The 21,382-nt window shown below is 44.3% G+C and overlaps 1 protein-coding gene across 4 annotated transcripts in view; it reads left to right on the top strand.

The window, feature by feature from the left end:
* The window catches only part of sptan1 (spectrin alpha, non-erythrocytic 1), a 135,943-nt gene that overhangs the window by 69,508 nt on the left and 45,053 nt on the right, over positions 1-21,382 (top strand). For 3 of the 4 annotated variants that reach the window (XM_068012115.1, XM_068012117.1, XM_068012114.1), the window contains exons 25-32: positions 4,008-4,106; positions 6,867-6,905; positions 7,414-7,449; positions 9,729-9,776; positions 11,163-11,254; positions 11,508-11,652; positions 17,433-17,614; positions 20,784-20,883. In XM_068012115.1, the coding sequence (XP_067868216.1) occupies positions 4,008-4,106; positions 6,867-6,905; positions 7,414-7,449; positions 9,729-9,776; positions 11,163-11,254; positions 11,508-11,652; positions 17,433-17,614; positions 20,784-20,883 (741 nt within the window). The remainder of the gene's footprint in view (positions 1-4,007; positions 4,107-6,866; positions 6,906-7,413; positions 7,450-9,728; positions 9,777-11,162; positions 11,255-11,507; positions 11,653-17,432; positions 17,615-20,783; positions 20,884-21,382) is intronic. The other variant, XM_068012118.1, reaches the window with a different exon arrangement.

The raw sequence follows: 21,382 nt of genomic DNA, 5'->3' as shown, positions 1-21,382 counted from the left end.
ACAATGTCCCAGACACTGCCATCACCATCCCCGGTTATGTCCTGTCCCACCAGCAGGACAGACTCACCAGAGGTGGTGGCACAGTGGTATACAGTCAGGAGGGAGTTGCCCTGGGAGTCCTCAACATCGACTCCTGACCCCATGAAGTCTCATGGCATCAGGTCAAACATGGGCAAGGTAACCTCCTACTGATTACCACCTACCGCCCTCCCTCAGCTGATGACTCAGTACTCCTCCTTGTTGAACACCACTTGGAGGAAGCACTGAGGGTGGCAAGGGCACAAAATGTACTCTGGGTGGGGGACTTCAATGTCCATCACCAAGAGTGGCTCGGTCGCACCACTACTGACCGAGCTGGCCGAGTCCTAAAGGACATAGCTGCTAGATTGGGTCTGCGGCAGGTGGTGAGGGAACCAACACGAGGGAAAAGCATACTTGACCTCGTCCTCACCAATCTGCCTGCCGCAGATGCTTCTGTCCATGATAGTATTGGTAGGAGTGACCACTGCACAGTTCTTGTGGAGACGAAGTCCCGCCTTCACATTGAGGATACCGTCCATTGTGTTGTGTGGCACTATCACTGTGCTAAATGGGATTGATTTCGAACAGATCTAGCAATGCAAAACTGGGCATCCATGAAGCGCTGTGGGCCATCAGCAGCAACAGAATTGTACTCATCCACAATCTGTAACCTCATGGCCGGCATATGCCCCACTCTACCATTACAATCAAGCCAGGGGATCAACCCTGGTTCAATGAAGAGTGCAGGAGGGCATGCCAGGAGCAGCACCAGGCATACCTCAAAATGAGGTGTCAACCTGGTGAAGCTACAACACAGGACTATCTGCGTGCCAAACTGCGTAAGCAGCATGCGATAGACAGAGCTTAAGCGATCCCATAACCAACGGATCAGATCTAAGCTCTGCAGTCCTGCCACATCCAGCCGTGAATGGTGGTGGACAATTAAACAACTAACTAACTGGAGGAGGTGGCTCCACAAATATCCCATCCTCAATGATGGGGGAGCCCAGCACATCGGTGTGAAAGATGAGGCTGAAGCATTTGCAACAATCTTGAGCTAGAAGTGCCGAGTTGATGATCCATCTCGGCCTCCTCCTGAAGTCCCCAGCATCACAGATGCCAGACTTCAGCCAATTCGATTCACTCCGCGTGATATCAAGAGACGACTGAAGGCACTGGATACTGCAAAAGCTATGGGCCCTGACAATATTCCGGCAATAGTACCGAAGACCTGTGCTCCAGAACTTGCCGCGCCCCTAGCCAAGCTGTTCCAGTACAGCTACAACACTGGCATCTACCTTGCAATGTGGAAAATTGCCCAGGTATGTCCTGTACACAAAAAGCAGGACAAGTTCAACCCGGCCAATTACTGCCCCATCAGCCTACTCTCAATCATCAGTAAAGTGATGGAAGGTGTCATCAACAGTGCCATCAAGCGCCACTTGCTTAGCAATAACCTGCTCAGTTTGGGTTCCGCCAGGGCCACTCAGCTCCTGACCTCATTACAGCCTTGGTTCAAACATGGACAAAAGAGCTGAACTCGAGGTGAGGTGAGAGTGACTGCCCTTGACATCAAGGCAGCATTTGACCTAGTATGGCATCAAGGAGCCCTAGCAAAACTGAGGTCAGTGGGAATCGGGGAAAACCCTCTGCTGGCTGGAGTCATACCTCGCGCAAAGGAAGACGGTTGTGGTTGTTGGAGATCAATCATCTGAGCTCCAGGACATCACTGCAGGAGTTCCTCAGGGTAGTGTCCTAGGCCCAACCATCTTCAGCTGCTTCATCAATGACCTTCCTTCAATCATAAGGTCAGAAGTGGGGATGTTCGCAGATGATTGCACAATGTTCAGCACCATTCGTGACTCCTCAGATACTGAAGCAGTCCGTGTAGAAATGCAGCAAAACCTGGACAATATCCAGGCTTGGGCTGATAAGTAGCAAGTAACATTCGCGCCACACAAGTGCCAGGCAATGACCATCTCCAACAAGAGAGAATCTAACCATCTCCCCTTGACATTCAACGGCATTACCATCGCTGAATCCCCCACTATCAACATCCTAGGGGCTACCATTGACCAGAAACTGAACTGGAGTAGCCATATAAATACCGTTGCTGCAACAGCAGATCAGAGGCTAGGAATCCTGAGGCGAGTAACTCGCCTCCTGACTCCCCAAAGCCTGTCCACCATCTACAAGGCACAAGTCAGGAGTGTGATGGAATACTCTCCACTTGCCTGGATGGGTGCAGCTCCAACAACACTCGAGAAGCTCAACATCATCCAGGACAAAGCAGCCCGCTTGATTGGCACCCCATCGACAAACATTCAATCCCTCCACCACCGACGCACAGTAGCAGCAGTGTGTACCATCTACAAGATGCAATGCACCAAGGCTCCTTAAACAGCACCTTCCAAACCTGCGACCTCTACCAATTAGAAGGACAAGGGCAGCAAATACATGGGAACACCACCACCTGCAAGTTCCCCTCCAAGTCACACACCATCCTGACATGGAACTGTATCGCCGTTCCTTCACTGTAGCTGGGTCAAAATCCTGGAACTCCCTTCCTAACAGTCCTGTGGGTATACCTACCCCAAATGGACTGCAGCGGTTCAAGAAGGCAGCTCACCACCACCGTTTCAAGGGCAGTTAGGGATGGGCAATAAATGCTGGCATAGCCAGTGACGCCTACGTCCCATGAATGAATTTTAAAAAAAAATTCTAGTCCGCTGTTCATGCCAAACTATAGCTAGTGGTTTATTCTGGATGGGGTAAATAATTGTAAAAGATTTAAATTTAGAAATCTTGTTTTTGTTTTAAATGTAGCTCAATATAACTACATCACCTCCTGAAAAGTTGTATGTTTGACCCTTTTAAATTTCCTTTGTGCCAGTTTTCCCTACCCTTCCTGAACGTGCTACCGGATGCTTGGAGTATGATTGTATACAGGTCTTCCATGAACTTGCCCAACTGCCAATTCTTTATCTGTGAGCCAAGACAGTGCGTCTCAGTAGGCCAGTCAATTGTGGGGGGCGGTGGGGCGGCATCACAGCCAAACCCTGATACTGTCCTTGTCTGGCATCAAGATGCTCATCCTTCCAGCTGGGTTGCTAGATAGTGATTTGGAGTAGGGACCCTGATTGACTCCTTATTCCTACCACTCACCAGCTAACTCGCCACAGATTAGAGATTTACCTGGGATCTGCTTCGTCTCTAGAACTTAACTACCCATTGGCTTAGCCAGCTGATTATTGGGGATTGCCTAAGGAAATGGATTAAGTGGAAAATTAGTAATGCAATGGTAAATCTAAAGTTCCGTACTGAAATTCCAGTTTCAATGAAGTGATAATCTACCACCTTGGGTAATTTCCAGCTTTTCACTGTAGTGAGATTGTTTGAAATATCTAGTTGTTGTATTTCTTGGAGGAAGGAGTTTTGGCTTTAACAGTCTCCTCTCCCTATGTGCATGAACATGCTAAACCAGGATGGCACACCAATCTGACTTGCCAAGTGGAGGCGATGGTCTTGCAACTATTGGGAGGTTGTGATGTTCAATTAAATTAAGCTGCATGTCTGGAAAAAAATTGGAGTTCTTTTCAGAAATCTAATTTGTGTAATTTTATTTCAGTTGCCATCAAGTATGTGCTGGCTCTTTGCTAGTGCTAATCTCAATGTCCTGCTTTCTCCCCATAACTCTATGTTCCTCCACTTCAAGTATTTATCCGATTTCCCCTTTAAAAAAATGCAGTTATTCCTGCCTCAGCCACTCTTTGTGGTAAAAAGATGTGATCAAGACACATAAAAAAGATTATTCAAATAGTTGGGATTAGGGACCTGGGTTATGATTAAAGGCTGCAAAAGCTCAGAATATTTACACCATAGAACAAAAGGCTCAAAGTGATCTTATTGAAATGCTCAATATCCTGGAGGTTGTGGACAATCAAAAGTTAAGAAATTGTTAATCCAAGCAACTTTTTTTTTTTAAGGACCTGAAAGCCAATGAGTCACGCTTGCGAGATATTAACAAGGTGGCAAATGATCTGGAGTCAGAGGGTTTGATGGCTGAAGAAGTGCAAGTAGCTCAGGTACTGTAGCATTTCCTCCATTTTTAGCTCACTCTGTTCCAAAGTGAGTTTAATGTTCATTGTGAAACTAGCACTTAAAAAAAAAGTTTCTCCCTATATTCCATAAAGGAATAAAAGTGAAAGGGATCTGTGTGATAAATGCAGCTGCCTTTATTTTTACTCTTTTCAATGGAAAAGAAAGACTATACTTCAAGAGGTGGTGCTCCTTGAACTGAAAATTGTACAATCTGCAAATTGCATGTGAGGAACTCCAAGTCAGAGTCCCTGAAATGGTCCTTCATTTGTCTGATGTTCTGCAGGGAAAATTTACTGTTTCTCCACCAAACACTGACACATGAGAGTAAACAATAGAGGGTTTAGAAAAGTTGCCCCTGAATATAACCATTCAGAACAAACCTCTGAATAGTCATAACTGCGTTTCAAGCACTCTTTCCCAAACTCTGGCTTCTGGTTTCAAACTCCACCAAGATTTAAGCACATAATCTGGGCAGACACTTTAGAACAGTACTGATGGAGTGCTACATTGTTGGATATGTGTCTTTCAAATGAGGTGTTGAAATAAAGCCTTTTCCTTCCTGTCTATTTATTTTTTAAAAATTGGCACTTTTTAAGGAAGAGCAGGGGAATTCTGGTTTCCTAGCTAACATTCATCCCTCAACTAACACCACTAAAACAGGATTATTGAATCCTTCATCTCATTTGCGGTTGTGGGATCTTGTTTTTTTTTTTTTGCAAACTGACTACTACATTTTCCCACACTTTGGAAGTAATTGGTTGTGCAATGCTTTGGGATGTCCTGAAGAAAGGTGCTGTATACATGCAAGCTTTTTACTGTATACTATTCTGGTCACTTTGAAAGAGATAACTTAGTGTCTCCTGAGAATGCAGCCAAGCGTGACATCACTGAGGTCCGAACTGTGCACATGCATGGAACACATTCATCCTTGCACACGTGCAGACTGCACCCAAGCTTTGCCAGCTTGCCAGTACTAATGCGCGCAAATACATCACACAAAGGGACGCCAGCCTTCAGCACAAGTTTTGGAAAACGGCCTCAATTGCCACTTCTCTACCCTGATCCCTCCCGCAATCAGCACCTCAATCGCCACTTCTCTTCCCCGCTCCCACCCTCCGTTTCTGCTTGCACCCGTCTGCTCGCTGCTCCATTTTGCCACTCCGGACTGGTCGCCCTCACTTCCTGCCTTGCCTCTAGCACCCCACTTGCTCTCCCTTTTCACCCCACACCCAACCTACCACTTTTCCAGGTGGCAAGGTGGGGAGCGAGCGGCGGGAGGGAACAGCGACCAGTTGGGCATGGGAGAGAAGAGCAGGATGGAGCAGCAAGCAGTCAGGATCGGTGGGATGCAGCGGCAAGCAATGTGAAGCGGCAGGAAGGAGCGGCGAGAAGGTGGGTGCGGGAGGGAGCGGCAAACTGAATGTGGCGAATGAGGCAGCGATCGCAGAAGGGAACAGGGAACAGAAGTGGCGATTGCGAGAGGGTACTGATGGGGAATGGAGGGGGCAATCATGAACGGTGAGGGGGTTTGGGTTCCTTTTCTTTGTATTAAATTGAGCAGCGCCATCTTTATAACTGGCAGCCCTGAAACGTCACAAAGTGTTGTTCTATTGATGAGGCTGCATTTTTGCATGTGCCAGTACTGCACCACCTAGTGGTTTCATTGTCAGCAAATGCAGCCACTAGATAATCTTTGAAAACGGTGCAGTGAAGGGCAACTAAAAATAGTTGGGATTAGGGATCTGGGTTATGATTAAAGGCTGCAGAAGTTCAGAATATTTACACCGTAGAATAGAAGGCTCGAAGTGTTCTAATTGAAGTGCTGAATATTCTGGAGGTTGTGGACAGGATAATCATCCGAATGTTCCAAAGTGTAACTACTGATGGCTATTTACGCACTGCAAAGTCCTACAAACAAGGAAAGAACTCTGTTTTTCATCAAAATGTACTAAGGAACCATTACCTGAGCTGGAACTTGATCTAACTTGCTGTGTTTACTGTTGCCACACACTGTACTGATGGCTTCAGCAACCTATCCAGCAGCACACCCAGATCCCTCATGTGCTGTCCTGTCGAATTGCACCATGTGATTTATATTCCTGCAGTTTGTTACTCTTTCTCACCACTTTGCACTTAATCACATTAAACTACGTCTACCACTCATCAGACCAGCTCCCCAATTTCTTCATATGTTTCTGCATTTGCTCAGCTTATTTCTGTTGCTTGCAGACACTCTTCTTTGGTTATCATCTGCAAGCTTAGAGAATTTTAACCTGTTCAGCTTCAAAAATTATTGACATAAAAGCCCTAGCACTGATCTCAGATCCCACCAGCTACCTCCGGCCAGCTCCCACCTGCTACCTCCATCCAGCTCGATGTACAATCACCCTTTGCTTCCTCTGCTTTCACCAATTTTTAAATCCATTTTGGAAGCACTTCATCTTTGTTCTGCCAAGTAACCATGTGAATCAATCTTGTAATGTATTTAAGAATAAGAATTAAATGGGTTATTTTAAATTTCATACAAAGAATCTGCATTCATGTGAAATTTACATTTTTTTGTGCTGTCTGTTGTCAGTCCTGGAATCCCTGGGTTAAGCAGGTGAGAAGCTTCAAACCTGGCAGATTGTTTTAGATCAGTTGTTGGTCTCCTTTAGTTTCTCCCTATAGCCAGTAGGTTTAGCGTGTCTCTTGTCGCAATTACGTTTTATTCCTAAGCATTTTCTTTCTTTTTCTTATTTCAGGAACAACCTGGCTTAGGATCTGCTCCAGGAACTGCCAAGGTATGAGTCCTGATTATTGAATAAATTGAACATATGAAGGTGAAACATCAACAGTGTTATGTGTAGCAGGTATCTTGGATCTAAATGGCACCAGTGCTATTGTAGACTTCAGACTGATGTAAATTAGAATGCTAGTATTGTATAAAATAGTACTAGACTTCATTGGTACTTTACTACCTGCTACGGGATTGCGCTGCTGTTCTCTACACCTTGCATTTTGGTATATTTAAACTCCTCCAGAGGAACATGTGAATCTTATGAATTCTTCTCAGTGCTATTTTAAAATGCACATTAACTTGTTTTAAAACAAACACTGCATTAAAATAGCACAGGGAGCAATTTGGTAGGAATATATTAAGCATTTGAAAGAGAGCTCGTTTAACTTCATGTTGAACTAGCACTTGCACTGAGTTCATCCCATGTGGCCGATGCTGGTATAGTGACTGAATTAATTTGTATGTATCCAATTTCTCAAATTTTAGTTTCTGCATGTATGTTCTTTCCATAGGATGAATCTGACTCTAAAACTGCATCACCGTGGAAGGTATGCCTTTCCTTTTCAAGAATCCTGTGCTATTTTACATAAAAACTAGCTGGTTTTTAACCATGCCTCCATCATTTTCCACAGGGCCTCATCAGTTATAATTCTAGACAACATTCATTGTTTTTTTCACTTTTGTCCTTTTCAAAATAGCTTGCTCCTGTACCCCACCAAAGTCACAGAAAGGCATAGATTTAATTTATAGTGGTCAGGGCCACTGATTCACAATAACTGAATAATCAAATGGCTGTTTTTGTTACTTTTTTAATTGATCAAATTCCATAATTTCATCCACATTTCATTGAAAGCTCTAAATCAGTTGTCTTGCTCATGGCTTACAATTAAGGGTTGCCATCAATGTGGTCTGCAGGGCTTGAAATATTCACGGTGATTCTCTTCCCTCCATTTGCTGCAGGTCTTTGTCAATCAGTCCATTCCTTTTAGTGTACATTAATATAATGGCAGACTAAGTCAAAGCAATGACCCTTCAGTTTGTGGCTAGACCTTGTTTTCTCTTTAGCTCCTCACTAAGTTTGTTTTAATATTAGCTTTGGACACATTGCCTTTAAACAAGGTCTTGCAATCGGAGGAGGGGTGGTGAACTTCAGCAAGGGTTCTCCTGCGCATCCACCGTAACTTAGGCAGAAGAGCTGCAGACATCAGCAGAAAATCACTGCCGAGATTTACCCCACAGTTAATCTGTCTGGTGATGCAAACAGACCAGAGGCATATCCATTTACTGCTTGTTGTACTTAGTTACATTGGCAAATCATGTCAACCTTTTTTGATGCAGAAATCATTACCAAGAGAATAGAGCAAATCTCTTGCATAAATGGGAATTGTACCTAAATGATATGCAGCACAGCATGTCATCTTAAAAATGGCTAAAATGTTTAGCACTGTTTGAGGTTTGTAATTCTTATAGCCATGATTACAAACTGCTGCTTAATGTACTTTTTAAAACTGCCATTTCAATGACTGTTTGCTAATCAATCATTTTATTTATTTCTTCCACGCTGCTCTTGTGCAAGGTCATATTCACAAAAGCACATAATTCAATTATCACAAATATATCCTTTGGTCCCTTAACACTACCTCTTTCAACTTGGATGTTATTATGTGAGCTGCTCTACAATTTTGAAAAATATCTATTTTTAAATCTACCACATGGGATGGTTATGGCAGATAACTTAGATGCATTTAAGGGGAAGCTAGATAAACACATGAGGGAGAAAGGGAGAGAAGGATATGCTGATAGGGTGAGATGAAGAGGAGTGGGAGGAGGGTTGTGGAGCATGGACCAGTTGGGTCTAATGGCCTGTTTCTGTGCTATACATTCTATGTAATTATGTGAACTCTTCTCAGCCTCCAGCCCAGAATTATTTTGCTATTACAATGGTTATTTAAACTAAAAGGAATATAGTCAAAAGAAGTCAGTGATGTTGCTTGATCATGTTTGGGAAGTACTTTTTTTTTTCTAGTTTATTCACATTTGAAGTGCTCCAATTTATCTGTCTTTTTCTGGGTCAGGAAGGGAAAAAAGTAGACAGGGCTCCTGCTCCAGATCACTGTCTAGGGCCTCTCTCTGAAAAGTGCACATGAGTGGATGTCTGGTGAGGGTGGGATTAGTTTTAGCTGTGATGCCTTGAATGGTCAAAATAGCCTCAGCAGTGATTGTCGGCAGGCTAACACATGAACATTGGCCACTTGAGCTGTTGTTTGTGGAACCATATCCCAGCAGAAGTGAACACCATATGGAGAGGAGGGAAGAAGTTGAGGAGATCTTGCTATGAGTAAGCACTTCACCGGTCAGGCTGGCAATTGACCTCTAAGTCAAAACTGAAGAATACAGTGGAAAAACTGTCAACTGTGACTTGTTTAACGTCACATTTGTGCACAAATGTTAAAATGTTTTTATTTGTGGAAGAGCTCACATGCTTCATTTCTTTTCATCTAATCATTAAACATATCTGTATACCTTAACCTGGTGCTTTTTGATTCAACATTCATTCTTTCTGTGGTCTGTGAAGGCTTCCTTATCAGTATAGACATGTTAATGGTGTGGGGTGTGTCCTGCATTTCTCATTCCGCACTTGCTCACACAGACCACCAAAAGGGGATTCTAAAGTCCGTTAATGATTTGCTGTTGGTGGTGAGCTCTTGCATGCCATGTTCTGTTAGTTCTGAGTGGGTATATTTCTAATTTTAACATTTCTCTTCACTAACTGATGGATCGTGACTGGTTTGGTTTTCCACTGCTGTGATTCATGGTTGCGGTTTAGACTGTGCGGCTGGCGGCACAAACGGTGGCTAGCTTTAATGCCATCAAGGTAAGAACTGATGGATCCGCTCCTTTCTGTCACTGCCTCTTCCTGTGTCTCATATGCAGTGATGGGCTCCTCACTGTGTTTTGTGGCTATGTTTCGCTTGTTTGCTACAGTGCCCTGTCATTATACTGTTATGGTTTTTTTTTTTTACCCATGGCGCAGTTGCAGTACAGTCTTCCCCCGTACTTCATGCTTCTGTGTTGCAAAATAAACCTGTTATGTGTTCCATAAAGGCTTCCAAGTATATGCCAATGGCAACTGAACTAACTGAATAATAATTGTGAAATCACGTCTTAGCATCATAAGTTAACCTTTTACATATTGAATGTGCATTTTGTGTGTAAATGTATTTATTTGAAATATTTATCATGTAACGTTATGTAGAAAAGGCTATAATAAAGTTGAAATCTAGATATATGGAAAAGCACCGAAAAGTCTTTGTTTGCAGTGGAGTAAAGTAAAATTTGTGACCTTTGATAGTTTGTGACAATACAACACCATTGTAGTTATGAGCCTTGCTAACAGGGTAGTTTAATAAGAACAAAAATGGTGAGAATAAGGACAAAGGCAAAACAAGTATGAGAACAATGACAAAGATGAGTTAATTGAGGATGCTGTGGATACCTGATGACATGGGTGAGGATGTAGCAGGGCATGATGTGACTTAGAACCTGGCAACAAGTGGGAAGATGATGATTGGTGTAAAGGAAGGGGGTACGGTGTGGAAAAAGAAAATAAAGAAGAAAATAGCAACAAATGTAATGGGAGTAATGAAGAAAATGATTTCAAAGAGAAGGATAGTACCAAGAAGGACAACATGGATGAAAACAAAAAGGGCAATATAGACTTAAATGAGAAAGATTACATAGGTAAGGACAGGAACATAGAGGATCACAGTGATGAGGACATTGAACATGAGGAGAGCAACAGAGATTAGTGTGATAAAGAGGACTAAGAGAGATACCACCTATACCTGATCAAATGGGCATAATATGCTGGACAGGTAGTGCTGAGTCCTGCTAAAAGTGAGCATTGTGCCATATCCTTCTTGTTAGTTACTGGACTGAGAAATTTTAACTAGAGTTGGGATGTCCCTGGGTCTTGTTAGCTACTTTGCTGGTATGTTGAGCAATACTCTATGCAGTTATGAAACTTTCATTGATTTATATCACAAACAGATATAGACATCTGTTAAAGGTGATATGTTGATCTGAAGTGGAGGATTTTGTGGGCAGGAAATTTTAATACAAACACCAAATTGAACAACGCCCTGTAAACGATGCCTGAAATATCTGGTTAAAATCTATAGGTTTATGTGAGTGAAAGACATCACTGCGGATTTAAATCCTCTATGTGGAACTAGCTGATTGTATTTTTCCATTTTGTCAGGAACTGAACGAACGCTGGAAGTCACTGCAACAACTGGCTGAGGAACGCAGCCAGGTCCTGGGCAGCGCACATGAAGTGCAGAGATTCCACAGGTGAGTAGATTGCAATAATAACTATCTGTTGACACTTGGGGATGGTGGTGATGGAGAGTTTTGGGGGGGATGCAGTGAGAAAACGGGTTCCTTTGCATTGCCTTTCTTTACTCGTTTAACTGCAAATCTGTATGTTCAGAAAATGACATGCATTTAGTAAGGTCAACTTAGCTGGGATTTCTATACAGGAAAATGATTTGATAATGGTAGCTTTTAAAATGTATATATGCCTATTTGATTATGTGTTATGCAGAGATGCTGATGAAACCAAGGAATGGATTGAAGAGAAAAATCAAGCTCTTAACACTGATAATTATGGACATGACCTAGCAAGTGTACAGGCTCTACAACGCAAACACGAGGGATTTGAACGGGATCTTGCTGCTCTGGGAGATAAAGTGAGCTATGTTTGTAGTCTGTATAAAATGTCAAATAGTCTCTAATTCTTGCTGAAAATAGTTTGATTCTGCCATCCCCAAAATAGCAAGCTGCTTATTTGGCAAAACACATTTAATGAGTGCCTGATCCTCCAGGATGCATTTAAATGACCCATTGATAACAACTGCATACACATTTTGAAGATGTCTGGCTATTGCAAAATTAAAAGCTTTCATAATCTTATGAATTAAATTATTACCTCACTTAAAGATCAAATGATCTCTATCAGAATCTTGTTTATGCATAGAGGACAAGGACATTTTATGGAATCTTAAATTCGATCTGTTGGTGTAGTTTTGATTTTCTAGGTCAATGGCTTTCAAACATTTCTGTCTGGTGGACCCCCCCGCCCACCTCCCAACACACCACATATGCCTAGGGTCCACCATCCAGTCTCTGAGAGACCATGTCAAGTACCCAAAGGAAGACAGCACTGTCATTGCAGAAAATGTTTATTTTAGATTTATATAACAACCAAAGTAGTACGTTAACAGATACAGAGGTGCAATTCTCATGACGCTGTGCTGAGGCACAGGATAAAACCTGTTCCAGATGGGAAGCCTATTGCCCAGTGTGTTCAACTGGGGAAAGAAAGTAAATGAGAGATATATTGAGATAATGCCACAAGTTGTGGATCAACAAAAGGGTATTCAAAGAAACGCAGGATAATAATGGAGTACATTATTTCCAGTGTTCCCTCGGGCACTCTGACGACGCGAATACTACAGAATCACAGGATTGTTAAAGTGGAGAAGGAGGCCATTTGGCCCATCATGTCCACACCAGCTCTCTGAAAGAGCAATTCACCTAGTGCCATTCCCCTGCCTTCTCCCTGTAACCCTGCACGTTCTTCCTTTTCATATAACAGTTTAAATCCCTTTTGAATGCTTCATTTCAGCCTCTGCCATGCTTTCAGAAAGTGCATTGCAGACCTTAAGTATTTGCTGCGTGAAAAAGTTTTTCCTCATGTCGCTTTTGCTTCTCTTACCCATTACTTTAAATCTGTGCCCTCTCGTTCTTGATCCTTTCATGAGAGGGAACAGTTTCACCTATCTCCTCTGTCCAGACCCCTCATGATTTTAAATACCTCTAACAAATCACCTCTAAGCCATCTCTTTTCTAAGGAAAACAGTCTTAACTTCTCCAGTCTGCCTTTATAACTGAAGTTCCTCATCCCTGGAACCATTCCCGTGGTTGTGGTTGTTGGAGGTCATCATCTCTGCTCCAGGACATCACTGCAGGAGTTCCTCACCTAGTGTCCTAGGCCCAACCATCTTTAGCTTCTTCTTCAATGACCTTCCTTCAATCATAAGGTCAGAAGCGGGGATGTTCGCTGATGATTGCACAATGTTCAGCGCCATTCGTGACTCCTCAGATACTGAAGCAGTCTGTGTAGCAATGCAGCTAGACCTGGACAATATCCAGGCTTGGGCTGATAAGTGACAAGTAACATTCGCGCCACATAAGTGCTAGGTAGTGACTCTCTGAGTTGGAATTATATCTCCGTTCCTTCACTGTCGCTGGGTCAAAATCTTGGAACTCCCTAACAGCTCTGTGGGTGCACCTACCCCACGTGGACTGCAGCGGTTCAAGAAGGCGGCTCACCACCAACATCTCGAGGGCAATTGGGGATGGGTAATAAATGCTGTCATAGCCAGTGATGTCCACATCCCGTGAATGAAAGTAAAAAAAAATTTCTGTACTTTCTCCAATGCCCTCACATCTTTCCTAAATTGCGGCACTCAGAACTGGACACAATACTCCAGCTGAGGCCAAGCTAGTGTTGTATATAAGTTCAACATAACTTCCTTGCTTTTGTAATTTATGCCCCTATTAATAAAGCCCAGGATGTTGTATGCTATATTAATTGCTTTCTCAATCTGTTCTGCCATCTTCAATGACTTGTGCACTTAAACACCCAGGTCTGTCTGCTCCTGTACCCCCTTTAGAATTGTAGTCTTTATTCTATATTGCCTTTCCATGTTCTTCCTACCAAAATGAATCACTTCACATTTCTTTGCATTGAACCTCATCTGCCACATATACGCCCATTCCACCAACTTGTCTATGTCCTTTTGCAGTTCTATAATATCCTCCTCACAGTTCACATTGCTTCAAAATTTCATATCCGCAAACTTTAAAATTGTGCCCTGTACACCTAGGTCCCCACCTGAAGCTAAAGACCAGTTCTATGAACAACTCCATAACATCATTAGCAGCATCCCCAACACCGAACACCTATTCCTGCTGGGGGACTTTAATGCCAGGGTTGAGGCCGACCATGACTCATGGCCCTCCTGCCTTGGGCGCTATGGCGTTGGAAGGATGAATGAGAACGGGCAGAGACTGCTTGAGTTGTGTACCTATCATAACCTCTGCATCACCAACTCGTTCTTTCACACTAAACCCTGTCACCAGGTTTCATGGAGGCATCCAAGATCACGTCGTTGGCACCAGCTAGACCTCATTGTCACAAGGCGAGCTGCCTTAAACCGTGTTCAAATCACACGCAGCTTCCACAGTGTGGACTGCGACACCGACCACTCCCTGGTGTGCAGCAAGGTTAGACTCAGACCAAAGAAGTTGCATCATTCCAAGCAGAAGGACCACCCGCGCATCGAAACGAGCAGAATTTCTCACCCACAGCTGTTACAAAAATTTCTAAATTCACTTGTAACAGCCCTTCAAAACACTCCCACAGGGGATGCTGAGACCAAGTGGGCCCACATCAGAGACGCCATCTATGAGTCAGCTTTGACCACCTACGGCAAAAGTGCGAGAAATGCAGACTGGTTTCAATCTCATAATGAAGAGCTGGAACCTGTCATAGCCGCTAAGCGCATTGCACTGTTGAACTACAAGAAAGCCCCCAGCGATTTAACATCCACAACACTTAAAGCAGCCAGAAGTACTGCACAAAGAACAGCTAGGCGTTGCGCAAACGACTACTGGCAACACCTATGCAGTCATATTCAGCTGGCCTCAGACACCGGAAACATCAGAGGAATGTATGATGGCATGAAGAGAGCTCTTGGGCCAACCATCAAGAAGATCGCCCCCCCCTCAAATCTAAATCGGGGGACATAATCACTGACCAACGCAAACAGATGGACCGCTGGGTTGAGCACTACCTAGAACTGTACTCCAGGCAGAATGCTGTCACTGAGACTGCCCTCAATGCAGCCCAGCCTCTACCAGTCATGGATGAGCTGGACATACAGCCAACCAAATCGGAACTCAGTGATGCCATTGATTCCCTAACCAGCGGAAAAGCCCCTGGGAAGGACAGCATTACCCCTGAAATAATCAAGAGTGCCAAGCCTGCTATACTGTCAGCACTACATGAACTGCTATGCCTGTGCTGGGACGAGGGAGCAGTACCCCAGGACATGCACGATGCCAACATCATCACCCTCTATAAAAACAAAGGTGACCGCTGTGACTGCAACAACTACCGTGGAATCTCCCTGCTCAGCATAGTGGGAAAGTCTTTGCTCGAGTCGCTCTGAACAGGCTCCAGAAGCTGGCCGAGCGCGTCTACCCTGAGGCACAGTGTGGCTTTCGTGCAGAGAGATCGACCATTGACATGCTGTTCTCCCTTCGTCAGATACAGGAGAAATGCCGTGAACAACAGATGCCCCTCTACATTGCTTTCATTGATCTCACCAAAGCCTCTGACCTCGTCAGCAGACGTGGTCTCTTCAGACTACTAGAAAAGATCGGATGTCCACCAAAGCTACTAAGTATCATCACCTCATTCCATGACAATATGAAAGGCACAATTCAACATGGTGGCTCCTCATCAGAGCCCTTTCCTATCCTGAGTGGTGTGAAACAGGGCTGTGTTCTCGCACCCACACTTTTTGGGATTTTCTTCTCCCTGCTGCTTTCACATGCGTTCAAATCCTCTGAAGAAGGAATTTTCCTCCACACAAGATCAGGGGGCAGGTTGTTCAACCTTGCCCGTCTAAGAGCGAAGTCCAAAGTACGGAAAGTCCTCATCAGAGAACTCCTCTTTGCTGACGATACTGCTTTAACATCTCACACTGAAGAGTGCCTGCAGAGTCTCATCGACAGGTTTGCGGCTGCCTGCAATGAATTTGGCCTAACCATCAGCCTCAAGAAAAAGAACATCATGGGGCAGGATGTCAGAAATGCTCCATCCATCAATATTGGCGACCACGCTCTGGAAGTGGTTCAAGAGTTCACCTACCTAGGCTCAACTATCACCAGTAATCTGTCTCTAGATGCAGAAATCAACAAGCGCATGGGTAAGGCTTCCACTGCTATGTCCAGACTGGCCAAGAGAGTGTGGGAAAATGGCGCACTGACACGGAACACAAAAGTCCGAGTGTATCAAGCCTGTGTCCTCAGTACCTTGCTCTATGGCAGCGAGGCCTGGACAACTTATGTCAGCCAAGAGCGACGAATCAAATCATTCCATCTTCGCTGCCTCCGGAGAATCCTTGGCATCAGGTGGCAGGACTGTATCTCCAACACAGAAGTCCTCGAGGCGGCCAACATCCCCAGCTTATACACACTACTGAGTCAGCGGCGCATGAGATGGCTTGGCCATGTGAGCCGCATGGAAGATGGCAGGATCCCCAAGGGCACATTGTACAGCGAGCTCGCCACTGGTATCAGACCCACCGGCCGTCCATGTCTCCGCTATAAAGACGTCTGCAAACGCGACATGAAATCGTGTGACATTGATCACAAGTCGTGGGAATCAGTTGCCAGCGTTCGCCAGAGCTGGCGGGCAGCCATAAAGACAGGGCTAAATTGTGGCGAGTCGAAGAGACTTAGTAGTTGGCAGGAAAAAAGACAGAGGCGCAAGGGGAGAGCCAACTGTGCAACAGCCCCGACAAACAAATTTCTCTGCAGCACCTGTGGAAGAGCCTGTCACTCCAGAATTGGCCTTTATAGCCACTCCAGGCGCTGCTTCACAAACCACTGACCACCTCCAGGCGCGTATCCATTGTCTCTCGAGATAAGGAGGCCCAAAATAAAGAAAATAAAAAAAAAAAAGAACACCTAGGTCTAGGTCATTTATTCTTTGTTGATCTATCCATTAACCATTACTCTTTGTTTCCTGTAACTCAGCCAATTTCGTACCCATGTTGCTACCATCTCTTTTATCCCATGAGCTATAACTTTGCTCACAGCTCTGTTGTGTGGCACTGAATCAAACACCTTTTGAAAGTCCATGTACACCACATCAACTGCATTGCCCTCATCAGTCCTCTCTGTTATCTCCTCAAAAAACTCCAGCAAGTTAGTTAAACACGATTTTCCCTTAAGAAATCCATGCTGGCTTTCTTTAATTAATCCACATTTGTCCATGTGACTTTTAATTGTGTCCCGAATTATTGTTTCTAGAAGTTTCCCCACCACCAAAGTTAAACTGACTGGCCTGTAGTTGCTGGGCTTATCTTTACAGCCTTTTTTGAACAAGGGTGTAATGTTTGCAATTATCCAGTCCTTTGGCATCACCCCCGAGTCTCAGGAAAACTAAACAATTATGGCCAATGCCTCCTCCAGATACTAAATTTATCTGTGTATTTTTTTTTAGTGCAGGCATTAACCTAAAGGATTTTTTTTCTTAACTGCAGAGGAATTTAATCTGAGCTAGTTCAAACAGGAGCAGAAAATGATGTATTTGCATATCAGTCCTAAATCTCCTGCTAATGTATTTGTTACTTATGGGATATGTCAACTGAGTTTTAATTGTTGAATGTAGGTGAATTCTCTGGGTGAAACTGCAAATCGATTGATTCAGTCTCATCCTGAATCAGTTGAGGATGTCCAAGAAAAATGTACGGAACTGAATCAGGCCTGGGACAGCTTGGGGAAGCGTGCTGACCAGCGTAAAGGAAAATTGAATGACTCTCATGACCTACAGCGTTTCCTAAGTGATTTCAGGTAAATTGGGCACAGTTGCCTTTCTCTAATGTGCAAGTTACAAGTTATTTTTATTTTTCTCACTAGTGGACAAACGTCTGAGTGAACCACTGCAGTTATCTGCAAGTGTAGTAGCCAAATTACAGCATTCTGGGGGTGTGGCAACACCCAAATTGGCTGCCAAGCCAGTCCAAAATTCTATAACTGTTATCAAAAACAATAGCGCTACTGAGATTTGGTTAATTCCTCTCTCTACCTGATGTTACAGGAGGGATGGAAACCCAAAAATGTTGAATTAGTCTCCACGAAACCTCAAAGTTAGTGTTTTATTTTACAAGATGGAGCAGGAGGAAAGAGAAATTACTGCCCTCCCCAGACTTACTGGGCTGGAGTTTAAATGCTTTCTGACGCCAGGAACGGTGGCGGGGTGGGGGAGAGAAGAATGAAGATAGCAACAGAGGAGTCTGGCCACCGACGCCAGCAAGCCCTGCTCTGATCTTGCCGACAAGGCCTCATGGTGCCCACCCTGCCGCTTGGCAACAGTACCACGATTTCCATAATTTATTTACCTACCTGAATTAATGAAGATCCTGTCTCCTCCTTATTCGCCGCACCAATCTTCATTAGGGAAGCCGGCAATGCCATCCCTTTGATCCCTGTTCGGGGAAATGAGGCAAGCCACCTGTGGGGAGGGGGAAAGGAGGTGATTTTCTTTCTCTTTGTGGGGGAAGGGGTAAAGGACAAGGGTTCCGAACTTTGGGTGGAGGTGGGGAGGAAGGGTGCGGTGGGTGGAGGAGGTCAGTTTTTCACAGTGAGTATTGCGGGCAAGGCAGTGGGAGGAAAGGGCAGGAATGATGTGTAATGGTATTGGAGTGTGGGAGAGGGCATGGAAAGCTTATTTTGTTCTTTTTTTAAAAAAAAAACGAAATTGCTGTACCTTTTTAAATGCTTATTGACTGCTCTAAACCCTTTAAAAATGGCGCCTGCACATTAGTGCCGGACTCCGATGTCGGGGTTGGCTCGCCCGTCCCCTCTACGTCATCGGGGGGAGGGGGTGTCGCCCTAGGCATGCTAATGAGCCGCCACGCTTGGAATCGCAGCATCTCCGCGACATGGGCCCCACGTGTGCGGGCTGCAAACTTTTACACCCGCCACCTATTTTGGCAGCGGGATTTTAAAATGCAGCCCCCTTTCTCCCTTTTTTGAGCATTTAAGTCGGATTTCACACTCAAGAATTTACGTGTCTCTGATGGTGAGGTAAACTTGTTTCCTGCATAGATTTAACATTCTCTACCAATATGCGACTGTAATCTCATGTTGAAATTTACCACATCGTTTTTTTGTGGTAAATAAATGGACTGTATGTACCATGGGTTAAATTTTTGTCTTCAGCACTCCCAGTGCGGAGCTTTGCCTGCCGATGGTGTACATTTAAGGTTTTTAGGTGCAAGCCCTTTCTGAATTTTCTGTCTATTCATGAAGGGGTGTGTACCCATACTCTCAATCCACAACTCTTTGTCGTTATCGCTGAAAGTGGAAATCTGTCCTTGGCGGAATGACTTTTGTTTTTAGAAACATTAATTTTTTGAGGGGCCCTGACTAAACAAATGGGGAAATAATGAAGAAAAAATGCAAATGCTAAAAATCTGAAATAAAAATGAGAATGAAAAGAGAATAAGTGCATTAACGTTTTGGGTATAGAAAGAATCAGTAGCCCAAGTAAACCCGTCTTTTCTCTTCTAAATGCAGATGTAAGTGTACTGTACTTCTGGGCTGGATTTGGGGTGGGAGCAGCTATAAAATGCCTCCGGCAGAGGCCTGCCATGGGCCTCGACGGCGGGCAGACCTGGCCCAGTAATGCTGGCAGCAGCAAGGCCTTGTGGTGGCCCTGCCACTGCTTGATGATGGGTGAAAAATTTGCATATGTTAATTTATTAAAATAAATGAATTGATTACTTACCTGCTCCCGCTGTCTGTCCCGGTGTGATATTGGTGCTGGTGGCTGGCAGTCCTGCACCTTCGGATACCCATCGGAGAACCCGAGGTGGCATACTGGTGGGGAGGGGGGAGCAGGTGGGTTTTCAGTGCGGGGGTGGAGGGGGGAGAGCAGGGTCAAACTAATCTGATTGGTGTAGGGGATGGTGGGAAGGGGTAAAGTTTTATGAACCTGGGCAGGGGGGTGGGGGGGGGGATGGTTGGAAGCACAGATAAGTGTTTTGTTGGGGGGCAAGAGGGCAAGTAATGAATTTTATGGTTATTGTGGTGGGGGAAGGTCAGTATTTCTATAAATATTGTCATTGCAATGTAGGTTTAAAAATGGTGTCAGCATCTGTGTAAGGGCTGCTGACGCCGTTGCCGGGGATGGACTGCCTGCCCCCTCCACGTCACAGTGGGGCATGGTCCGCCCCGGCCATTTAAATGAGCCACTGTGTTTTATATTGCGGCAGCTCCGCAAAGTACGGCCCGCATATGTGGGCCGCCATTGTTCGGCGGCAATACAAAATCCAGCCCCCTATGTTTATTGAAAGAGTTAGGGAGGTTGAAACTCGTGTTCCCCACAGCTTTAGTGGCTGAGCTGAAACCCTCCAGTCACTGACCCAGCAGGCAAGCATGGCAATTTGCACTAACATTGCTACCACTGCTCAGAATTTGAATTACAGATATCCACGGCCCATGTTCTCAGTAAAGCTTGCTCACTAGCTCATTACTTTGCATTCTATACCATGCAAAGTGAACCCTATGAATTGCTGTATGTCAGTGTATTTTGATCAAAGAACTGTTGCAGTTTTTAAAAACAGGATATAAACATGGGTACTTTTTCATGGTTCAGTTGGATGTCTGACCGATGACAACGTGATTGAGTCTTAGCGCAACAGAAAAATTTACCACTAGGGTTTTTTTTTTTTGTTGGCCAGTATAGAATGCAAACTCCCTCCCTCTCTCTGGAGGGACACAGACACCTTACCCAAATCCAGAAAGCTCCAGTACAGATCAGCAGAGCCAAGTCTTCAGAACCCCATGGGAATGCTGCTGGTATTTAACTATCTCATGCTGCACAGATTCAGAGTAGATCGCTGTTAAGTTTCCTGCTCTTCTAAACATCTGACTTGCAAAGTTTTACATTTTCTGTGAGGGATGGGCTGATAGAAAGTAGTTGCAGCTGATCTACCCTTTTTTATTATTTTCAAAGGGACCTTATGTCCTGGATAAATGGAATCGGAGGATTGGTATCTTCAGAGGAACTGGCCAAGGATGTGACTGGAGCAGAGGCCCTGTTAGAGAGACACCAGGTAATGAAAAGTTGAAATAGTGTCTTTTTCCAAAGTTGTGGCTTAAGATTATTGGAAATGTTTTTATTCTGATTTATTTTTAGATCAACATCTATCAGCAGAACCATAAATGCTTTAACTGGTGATGTAACACACTGTAGAGTTTTAATCAAACTTTGGAAATGGCCATCCATCATCAGACACTGGTTCCAATTAAAAATTGTGATCTTCACAGCTACCCACATGTGTTGTTCACATCAGTGATATAATCGCCTTCTGAGTTCTTGTCTAAAATAGACATGCTCGAATCTAGCTGAGCTGTTACTGTTTTGCCTATATGTCTGAAAACATGCTTGGCCTGTCATGTCAACTTTATAACCACCAAGGTCATGAGAGACTTTCTTCTCTCAACTCTTGGCTCATTATGATGGATGAAGGGAAATTTACCTTTTGCATCCATAATTGTGACAATGAGCATTGCGTTTGTGTCTTCTGCAATCCATTCCCGAAGAAGAAAGAC

This window comes from Heterodontus francisci, chromosome 32 (assembly GCF_036365525.1).
Source record: "Heterodontus francisci isolate sHetFra1 chromosome 32, sHetFra1.hap1, whole genome shotgun sequence".
Classification (NCBI taxonomy): Eukaryota; Metazoa; Chordata; class Chondrichthyes; order Heterodontiformes; family Heterodontidae; genus Heterodontus; species Heterodontus francisci.
This window is presented reverse-complemented; position numbering and strand designations above follow the sequence as displayed.